Source organism: Lupinus angustifolius, unplaced genomic scaffold, assembly GCF_001865875.1.
Source record: "Lupinus angustifolius cultivar Tanjil unplaced genomic scaffold, LupAngTanjil_v1.0 Scaffold_58_42, whole genome shotgun sequence".
Lineage (NCBI taxonomy): Eukaryota > Viridiplantae > Streptophyta > Magnoliopsida > Fabales > Fabaceae > Lupinus > Lupinus angustifolius.
In genome coordinates this window covers 1-9,855 of record NW_017722833.1, presented here as the reverse complement: position 1 = coordinate 9,855, position 9,855 = coordinate 1, and the positions used below count along the sequence as shown (strand labels likewise).

The 9,855-nt window shown below is 27.9% G+C and overlaps 1 protein-coding gene across 2 annotated transcripts; it reads right to left on the bottom strand.

Annotated features, from left to right (window-relative positions):
- Positions 1 to 4,790: 4,790 nt before the first annotated feature.
- LOC109339130 (proline dehydrogenase 2, mitochondrial-like) lies at positions 4,791 to 8,441 on the bottom strand. Of its 2 annotated transcripts, XM_019576527.1 has the most exons (5): positions 7,784 to 8,441; positions 5,939 to 6,584; positions 5,147 to 5,387; positions 4,987 to 5,038; positions 4,791 to 4,935 (listed from the first exon to the last, which is right to left on the bottom strand). In XM_019576527.1, exons 1-4 carry the CDS (start codon positions 8,351 to 8,353, stop codon positions 4,999 to 5,001), a joined length of 1,497 nt encoding a protein of 498 aa, XP_019432072.1. In that variant the 5' UTR covers positions 8,354 to 8,441; the 3' UTR covers positions 4,791 to 4,935; positions 4,987 to 4,998. The 2 variants fall into 2 exon arrangements, with proteins under 2 accessions (XP_019432072.1, XP_019432071.1); XM_019576526.1 differs by having other exon boundaries at positions 4,791 to 5,038; positions 7,784 to 8,440.
- Positions 8,442 to 9,855: the final 1,414 nt, after the last annotated feature.

The following is a 9,855-nucleotide window of genomic DNA, read 5'->3' as shown; positions in this document are numbered from 1 at the left end:
TATATATATATATATATATATATACCATTTCTTGTAATAAATATATTAACTCTTAGAATTTACTTAGCTATTTTTTATTTCCATTTTCAATGAAATTAAAAAAGGAGAGTAAAAGTATGTTTTTGTTGTTATTTTCATTTCATATTTCAGAAAATATGAGTTTCATTTCTAAAAATGAAAAATATTATTTCCAACATTTTCAATAATGAAGCAGTGGTATTTTTTGAAATTTTTAACTTTTGTTATTTCATTCGTTCCATATATTTTGATGTTTTAACTTTTCATGTTATTCCAAATCTTTTAATGTTTTAGGAACTAATACATATTTATATTTTACTTTTCAATTATACTCTTATTTATTACTCATATTTTTCATGTCTATTTCTTCATTTCTTTTTAATTCAGTTTTAAATGTACATTAAATTTGGTTATTTTAGGCAAATTATGTCAAAATTTTATATCATTTAATAATTTCCTAAATTATGTGCATAACTTTAAACATCAAAATATATGAAATAGAGAAAATATTTTTAATTATTTTTTCATTGATCAACAAAATGTCAAAATCAATTAATGAGTGTCTCACTCGTTCAGACCACCACACATCTTCATAATAGAATTTATTTATTTATTTCTAAACATAACTTTTCTTCACCTCTCTTTTAATGTTATTGTTGAAATAATTTAATAATAGGTGTGATAATATATGGCTTTGCCATGAAAACTATTACCCCTTGAAATTAGTGCAACATGAATTAACATTTCTATATTATTTTAACTTTAACTTTTTGGAGAGATTTGCAATTGCATGATGCTTGTTAAGACATTCTACATGTCTTTGTGATCTCTAATGACCAAATTCATCAATTAATTGTATTTAATGCATTGTTGGCATAAAATTCATTAAAAAGTAAAATGCAATTATAAATATGAAGACATCCTAAAAATTAGTGGTTTGATTATTTTAGTGATTAAAATTTAGAATTGAGTTATTGTGAAGATTAGAGTGAAGAGTTTTTAAAATGAAAATGATAATAACAAATATATTTTAAAGAAATGAAAACATGAAAATAGAAATTAGTTTTTTACAATGTTAACATCAAATAGATATAGAAAATATATAGATCATTAGTTACTAGCATAAGTTAATGGATAAAAAGATATGGAAAGATAAATTAAATATAGTTAGGCAATATTTTTTTGGTACTACGAAAAGTATCTATCCATCATTCTTTATAGGCAATAAATTAATTCATTTCATGTACGTGATTGTTCATTCCAACAAGTGTTGTTCTCAGGAATTGAACTTTTATAACATGTTGGTAGATAGTTAGAGAACTAAAATGAACATATTTAAATTATTCTTGTAAAATTGTAGGCCCTAATCACATTTTGGCTTAATATAATAAATAAATGATAAATTTATAACTAAATGTTTTCTTCTTCTTAAAATATCTATAAAAAGTTAACGTAAATATAGAACTTATGTAAAACATATATGTAACATACTGAACTTTATAGGACCCAGCAAGGTAATGTTAGCTGTTCTTGACTTGTAACCACGTCATGGCTCATGCCAAAATTCTTGGATCATGAAAATGCATGTGCTAACTCAATTCTGCATCTGATATTAAACAATCTTGTCGTTCAAAATCAAAATAAAATCTAAGATGATAACTTTTTTTATGTTTCTCCTTTTTTTATATATTATCTCTGATAGTGTACCCAAGAGGATGGACAAATTTTATTATATTTATTCTATAATATTGCACGTTTGAGAATTTGTACCCATTTTTTTAAAACTGTTAATTATAAAATTTAGTTAAGATCAATGTTTTGAAACCGAAATGGACATCTAATTGAAAGAAGTCTCATATTAGGATTAAGTGATTTAAACTGTTAAATCATTCGATCAGACCATGTGATTTTATATAATTAATATGTATCTACTTTATATTATATTATTGCATGTAAGTCCAAAACTTTATATAATTAATAATTATGTATAATTATATTGAATAACATAACTTCATCTTGTTAGGATCGAAGTAAAATAAAATATTAAAGTAGTATTCATCTTTGTTTAAAAAAATTATGTGAACCGTTTGGTTTACTTTATAGGTAATTACAGTTTAACCGAGTTTAACAGAGTCGTTCCAAAATTTCTTCAGTTCAAAGTCTAATCCTTTATTCTATTGAGATTACAAACTAGAATCATTTTGAAGTTCGATGAAACCGATTAGACTGTCGAATTCAGTACACTTCTCATAATATTGGTTGAGAATGATACCTATTTCCATTGATCAAATAGTAGAAATATTGATATGATATTTTAAGACATTTATTTAGTATTGGTTCTTTGATATTTGAATATATGATGCATAGATTATATATGACATAATTAACGTATTCTGACATTGAAATCTTCCAAGAATCTTGGATTACAGTATGAACCATTTTTCAACCATTTTGGCCGACCAACTTTGGTTTAAATTTATGTGATTTCTTTACACATTTTTTCTAGTGTTGAATGCTCTAGCATTAAGAATCCCTTCATTCTTTTCTATGTCATTGGAAATTGCTTAAAAGAATATTATTCTGACATAAATTTCATACAAAACCCAATTCCAAGTTTTCAACCCAGGAAGAATATTCTCCAGCAGTCTTTTTCATAGAAAATTATGTTATTGTAGAGCATATAAAACTATACTCAATATTTATTATCATTATTATTTAATATTATCTTTTTCAAGACGGTGAAATTATTTAAATAAAGACCTTTTGTCCTTAGTGTGGAAAGTTGGCACACACTAAGCACAACTACACAAGTTGGTCAGAAGCTTATAAGAAAAATAAAAAAAAATACAAATTTGTCCTTAACATGGAGTTCATTTCCTATCTTCAATATTTAAATTTTAAGATAGAGAAGCTAAATAAATAAATTATTTCTATAATAGTTTAATATGCATGTGATTTCTATACTTGGAAGAAGTGAATTTTTAAGACTGAAATTTATTTTTAATAGTGTTGTTTTATTTGTTTTTGCTACCTATGAAGTGAAGGCATAACCAATCCTAAAGAAGACCACTTTCATAAAGTTAATAGGATTATATAAGTGCACCCTATCTACAATCAAGGAAAAGAGCCAATGAGAGGAATGAAATTAAATAAGAAGTGCACTTGAATGTGATTGATGTGATGTTCAACGATTATAATAAAATGGAATTGTCATGACACTCATTTTAATGCGCCATAATTAAAGATAAGAAGAAAGATCATTAGTGAACTTAATTTTTTTTTAAAGAACAAATCAATTTTAATATATATTGCTCTTGGGAATTAAATTATTTACATTTTGATATTTTTAGGGTATAGTAAGATATACTACTAAACTAATGTTTTATTATAATGATACATGATAGATCCTAATAAGTAATGTTTCACATGTTCCTTCTTAAGAATAAAATAAGTGGTTGAAATTTTGAAGTGCCAAAGGTGATAATAATAAATATAAAATAAATAAACAATAAATATTAATATATATTTTAAATAAAAAAACAATCTTTTACGAAAAGATGATATTTTCAAATTTCAAAAAGTGCTATACTCAATTATTTTAGACTAGTTTTATTTTTTTATATTCCTTAAAAATATACTTAGAATACTTGTTGATATAGTCCAATCAACAAGGAATGTGAATTTCTTCATGTTTGTGAAGGTTTCATGGAAAAAATTATAAAACTTCGTTATTATTTGTATGCACCTTTAAAGAACCTTGGTGTTTAGACTCATTATTTGAGTTTGAAATTGCTTCAACCAAAACGTTAACCTCACGAATAAGTTGTTTGAATAATTGGAAGGTGTTTGAATCCTTAAATAAATGGTCCTAAATTTTTTTATTTTTGTAAAAAAAATAAATACTAATGAAAATATCTAAATAAATCTCAAAATAGATTAACCTCGTGGTTTTGTCACATCCCAATTGCTCATATGCTTTTTTTCCCATCACATATTCCTATCACATTTCTAATGTGGTGCTTTAGTTTAAACTCACACGCATGAGGGAAGGATCCAATTATTATAAATATGTTTCTGGCATTTTCTGAAATTTATCACTTATACCCACTTTAAAAGTTTACTTTTATGGGTGCCTAATAATAATTTGCTTTTTTGGGTGCCCTAATAATAGTTTAATTTACTTTAGTTCATCAATATATTAAACGTATCACCCATAAATTTAAGTATTTTTACAATATTTTATTCTTCCTAAAGGAAGAATCTAGTGACCCGAACTTATTACTTCAAGGACAAATAATATTGGTTCATGTGAGTCACTATCATGCTTAGTCTTACTTGCTTCCTTTCATAGCACAAAATGTTAAAATGTCCAAATCAATTTTAAGTCTTTTATCACATTATGGCTACAAATTTCCGTCTTGAGGAGCTTTCCTATATTTTCAAATCAGTGCTTTAAGATTGCTATAAATTTTGATTGATTCTCCAAAATACACATTGTATTATAATATTTGTCTATAATTTAAGTAATTTAATTGTATTTGAATTATTCATAATGTATATTTATCTATCTATCTTAATGTTTTTTCTTATTATTTATGAGATTTTTAATTTATATAATAAACTGTTTGGACCAAAATTAGTTCAACTAATCATTTTAAATTTAAACTTAATAATGCTCATATAACTTTTGTACGCATAATTATCTAGTTAAGTTCAACTAGGATTACCTATATATATATACACATATTGTAATGTATAATGATATAGAAGAATGGAATAATAAAATCTCTAATATTATTCAAATTTCACAGTGTGAACCCAAGTGAAACATAATAATGCACAATTCATTTCATTGAATTGCCATTTAAATTTCATTGTACATTTACCCATTCATGTTCATCCTACATAAAAAAAAAACAAAAAAAAACAAAAAAACAAAAATAAAATAAAATAAAATAAAAATAAAACATTTTATAGCCTTCAAAACACAGAAGCTTTAAACCTTCTTCCCAACTCCTTTCTGCATAGAAAGAAAAAAAATTCATTGTCAGCACAAAAAATCACTTAAATATTTCATATGCAATAAGCTAAAAAGAACTTAATTAACAAAAATAGATTATTAGTTAACCTCATAAGTTGCCTGTCAAATCCTGAAGCAGCCAAGAGCCCTCTATTTTCTTCAGCTCTTCTAAGAAGATATGGCATAACCATTTCTACTGGTCCAAATGGCATGTATTTACTAACCTGAAACCCTGCATGGCTTAAACCAAATGAAAGTGCTTCTGACATTCCATATAGTTGTGCAAATTCCAGCTTATGATTCACCTTTCCCAACCCTACCTCATGTGCTTTTGCAGCAGCCAATTTCCCTACATGTCACACACATTAAAATAAACATAATGTACATTCTTATCTTATGTTATAATAATTAAATCAAGAGAGAAAAAAATGTATGCTTTAAGTTGTGATTGATCGGAAAAATACGCAATGATTAAACATTTAACTTAATTATATTTTTTCAATCAATCACAGATCATGACACATGCAGTGACTCGTTCCTCGCTTGTTCCAATCCTAGTAAAGAGCTTCAGATCCGATTCTACACTACATACGATATTCCATATATGTGACAACACATGTGCACTCGTGGATGAAACTTTACATAAGATATAAGGGCGGTCGTAAGGAATGAAGTGCAGGAGGTTGTAGGTTCGAGTCCCACCATCAATAAAAAATGAGAGTTATAAGGGTGGTTTGATGGTAGGGTGTTGTGCAGGAGGTTGAGGGTGGAATCTCACCCACAACAAAATACTCTAATACTAACGACTAACGTACTAACAATTGCCGATCAAAAAAATATATAATAGATATTATACTCATTGAATAATATGAAAATGGATAGAGTGAGTGAACTATGTACCTGATTCAATATTGTGGGTTGCAAGAACCACATTACCAGGTCCATTAGCAATCTTCTCAAGCATAAAAGAAGTGCAATCATTGAAGCACTTATGTGTAGCATCAATGGTATTGTGAATTGGTGATGCAAACCCTAAAGACTCAGCTATTTTATTCTCTAATGACATATAAGCACCCCTAACTAATTTATACCCCATTGGAACTCCAATTTTTTCTGCTGCTTTTGAAGTTAGCAATAACCTCTCTTTGGCATCTTTCAAGTAAGTTTGAATGGTTCCAAACACAATAGGGTTATCACCTTTGTTATGCATGATTGCAGAAGAGTATGTGAAATAATCAATAGCTGGTTGAACAGTGGTGTGTTCTGCATCAACAAGTAAGGGAATATTGGCTTGTACACATTTTTGGCAAAGTTCAAGTAATCTTTTGTTGGCAAGTTCAAGATCATTTTCTTCTTCAGGTGTTAGAGGATCTGGTTTTTTCTGAGTGTGGTATAAGGGACTTGATTCTGCAAATATTGGAAGGGTATCTTCCTTCCATGGTAGAATGAATGAAGGGTCTTTTTGTTGCCATCTTAGAAGGTCACTGATTCTTTCAAGAAGCTTCATTGGGCAAATTGCAGTGATTTTCACAATCACAAAGCTCACCTATCACACAAAAAAATTAAAATTTTAAGAGATTATTAGTTATATCCTATATATCAATCACATATTAATCTTTTTTCGATAAGAAAAATTGTATTAAAACGAGCACGTCCACGTCCACCCAATACGAGAAATCACATATTAACTTATTCACACACAGCAGCAAATACATGAATTTCTTGGTCCTTCAGAAATAGACAAACAAGTGATGAAAAATGCAGTCGGAAAATGGCAAAATAAAAAACAAATCTCCATACCCATTTAAAATGATGTGACAGATGAATTTAAACAAATTGCACTAAAAGCATTTTTCCTTCATATTTGTTTATTTTTAGAAAATAAATCTAAATTTCATTTAAATTACCCAAGATATAGATAACTTTTTGCTATATATGATATATGCTAAGATCGAATAAAAGGTGAAATCTAAATTATATAGTCGATAGTCACAATAAAATTTTATCAAATCATATATAAATTAATGATATAATAATGTAACTCTCTATCTAATGAGAATAAGACTTTGTTATCGTAATAATTTTTTGAATTTAAATTCATGTGTCATGACATTTGAGAATAATATTTGTTCATTTGATTCACCAAATGTCCTTGGCGTGGGAACCACACCAACCATTATATATAACAAATGGTACAAAACAAAAAAGCAAGCATGACTTGAACTGGATTTTCCTCAATACTTAAAGTGGCACCCACTTGGCTTCTTAACTTATTCATTCACACAAAGAAAGCAACAACACACTCAACTAAAATAAAAAAAACCCTTTCCTAAATCAAAGTACAATGCTACTTGCACCTTATATACTTTCAATATCTTTGATTTACAAAAATAAAGCATGCATTTTAAAATATTTACTTCCATATTATATTTAACTAAATCATTAGATTTTGCAAATATGAAACAGAATTATCAAAATAATTAGAATATTTTTATAGCATAATAAATTAACACCAAATAAAAAGGTTTTATAATTCTATTACTATTTTTTATAAAATAAATTCTAATTCAAATATAGTAGTATCATATAGAGATACGCCAACTTAAACTGTAATCCAAATCCAACCTAAAAATACGTCAAACCTAATTTTAATAAAGCAGTGCAGTTGATTTAGGTTTAATCTGGTAAAAGTTAAGTTGCAAAAAAAGTAATTTTTATAAGCTAAAAGTGAAAGAAAAAACTTACAGATTTATGCGGAAGGGAAAGGCTAACATCAACTGTGTGAAGAAACCCTTTGACGTTATGATCACATCCTTCATTATCATGTGCATCTTCAACCCCATAAACTAGCATGCCACGTAGCCCAACATCGTTCAACCACCGTATGCTACGGCCAGCGTCGGCGGCATCTTCACCGGCGCAGAAATTGTCATAAAAAGTGTTCTTAACGGATGACATAACAAGATTCTTCAACACCCCAGTTTGCACTATCTTTGACTTCATGAACCACATTCCAATATCCACCATGGGTCCAATTGCGGTGGCGTGGAGCACGGCGGAGGAGCGGAGGAGCTTTGAGGTGGAAACGGATGAGAAGAGCTTTTCTGGGTCATTGAAGTTTAACGACGGAGGTTGAACGGTGGTGGAGGGTGGCTTTTGGTTTGCCTCGTCGTAGAGGGATGGTTGAGCAATGGTGGTGGAAGAAATAATAGAAGGATGGATAGGATTCAGTGACTTTATTGCAGTTGCGGTCGTGGTTGCAGAATTTTGTCGAATATTCTTAAGGATTCTAGGAGGTATCACACGGGTGGCCATTCAAAAGTCGAAGATCCTTTTATTCTATGAATCTTTGTTTAATGAAAAAATGTTGTTGTTCTTTTTTTGTGTAGTGAGAAACCAAAGTTGAGAGGTTTTTATAGAAGAAATCAAAGTTTGGGTTAGGTTAACTAAGGAAAATTACAACACTACAACGTTAAGTTGGGCATGTGCATGACATGGCATGTGAAAGATTAGAATAAGAGGATTCAATTCAAAGGGTTTATAGTCATATTCTTTATTTTTAGTTTTCCTTATTATAGTTACGATTCCTTTTTTAATTCTAGAAATCTCTTTTCTTATTTGAAAGGATATGATATTCAAACAATTAGATACAATTATTTGTTTTCAAAATATTGAATTCATTTGTTTTATACCGTTAAAATAAGTTTTTGTTCGATGGAAATAAGATTTTGAAGGAGACTTAAGTGAATAAATAATTTGCATTAATGTAAGGGTTCACTTCATATTTAGTTAACAAATAGTTGGGTGAACAATAACTAAATAAGTGTACAATACTGATAAAAAACATAATTTAAGAATTATAACTTATAAGTAAATTAAGAACTTTTTGGACCCATTATATGTAGAAGATTGGATGAGTTAAATTTCTCTATTATTTAAACAATCTTCTTAAAATAATTATTCGAAAATAAGAAAAATTGTGCTACATTTTTGGTGTGCTGAGCTGTAGAATGTTGTTGAAAAGGGGAATGAATAAATTGTGTGGCTAAAAAGAGTGAGACTTGGTGTGAGAAACAAAGAAGTTAGTGGGATAGAGATAGTATTACTTTTTTTTTTACTTTTTTTAAAAAAAAATTTCTTTTATATATTCATATGTCAATTTATGATTAATTTGGGACTAGAAATAAAACATTGTTAAGGACAGGTGATCACATCCTAATTTAGTGGGGAAAGTATGGCAATGGGAAATCAAACTCTGAGACATATATTTAGTGCTTACAAATAAATAGCCTTATTATATTTATAAGATTAAGAGAGATCAGAATAACACATAAATGTTGTTCAAAATTTCAAAATATTCTTAAGAGATGTTAAAAACAACTAATTGACAAACTCACACACGTTTGATATTAAGGACCATTTAAAAAATTTAGGAACTAAATATTTAAAAAAGTTACGAATCAAAATGTTATAGGAAAAAATTTTGAGAGAAAAATATGAGTTTTTAATCTAAAAATAAAACTACTCCATTCATTCATATCTTAAAATATTTTGTTTTTAAAAAATTCACACACCCGTATATTCTATTTTTGATGTAATTATTTATTACTACTATTTTTAATTTTTATTATACTGTTTTTTCTCTAATATAGTTTCCATTACGATTTAAATATGGATATTATAATCAAATCATATTAGCATATAACATTATTTAGTAATTTTCAAGTTATATAATTTTAAATACTAAACAAAAATTGAATGTATGTTAATATGTAGAGGAAAGTCCGCCCGGGCGAGCAAAAACTCGAATCGCCAAA

Coding starts and splice junctions, on each gene's coding strand:
- LOC109339130 (XM_019576527.1), bottom strand. CDS start 8,353: ATGGCCACCCGTGTGATACCTCCTAGAATCCTTAAGAATATTCGACAA. Junction 6,585..7,783: donor TTTCCCTTCCGCATAAATCT/GTAAGTTTTTTC, acceptor TTTGTGTGATAG/GTGAGCTTTGTGATTGTGAA. Junction 5,039..5,146: donor TTTGACAGGCAACTTATGAG/GTTAACTAATAA, acceptor CTTTCTATGCAG/AAAGGAGTTGGGAAGAAGGT.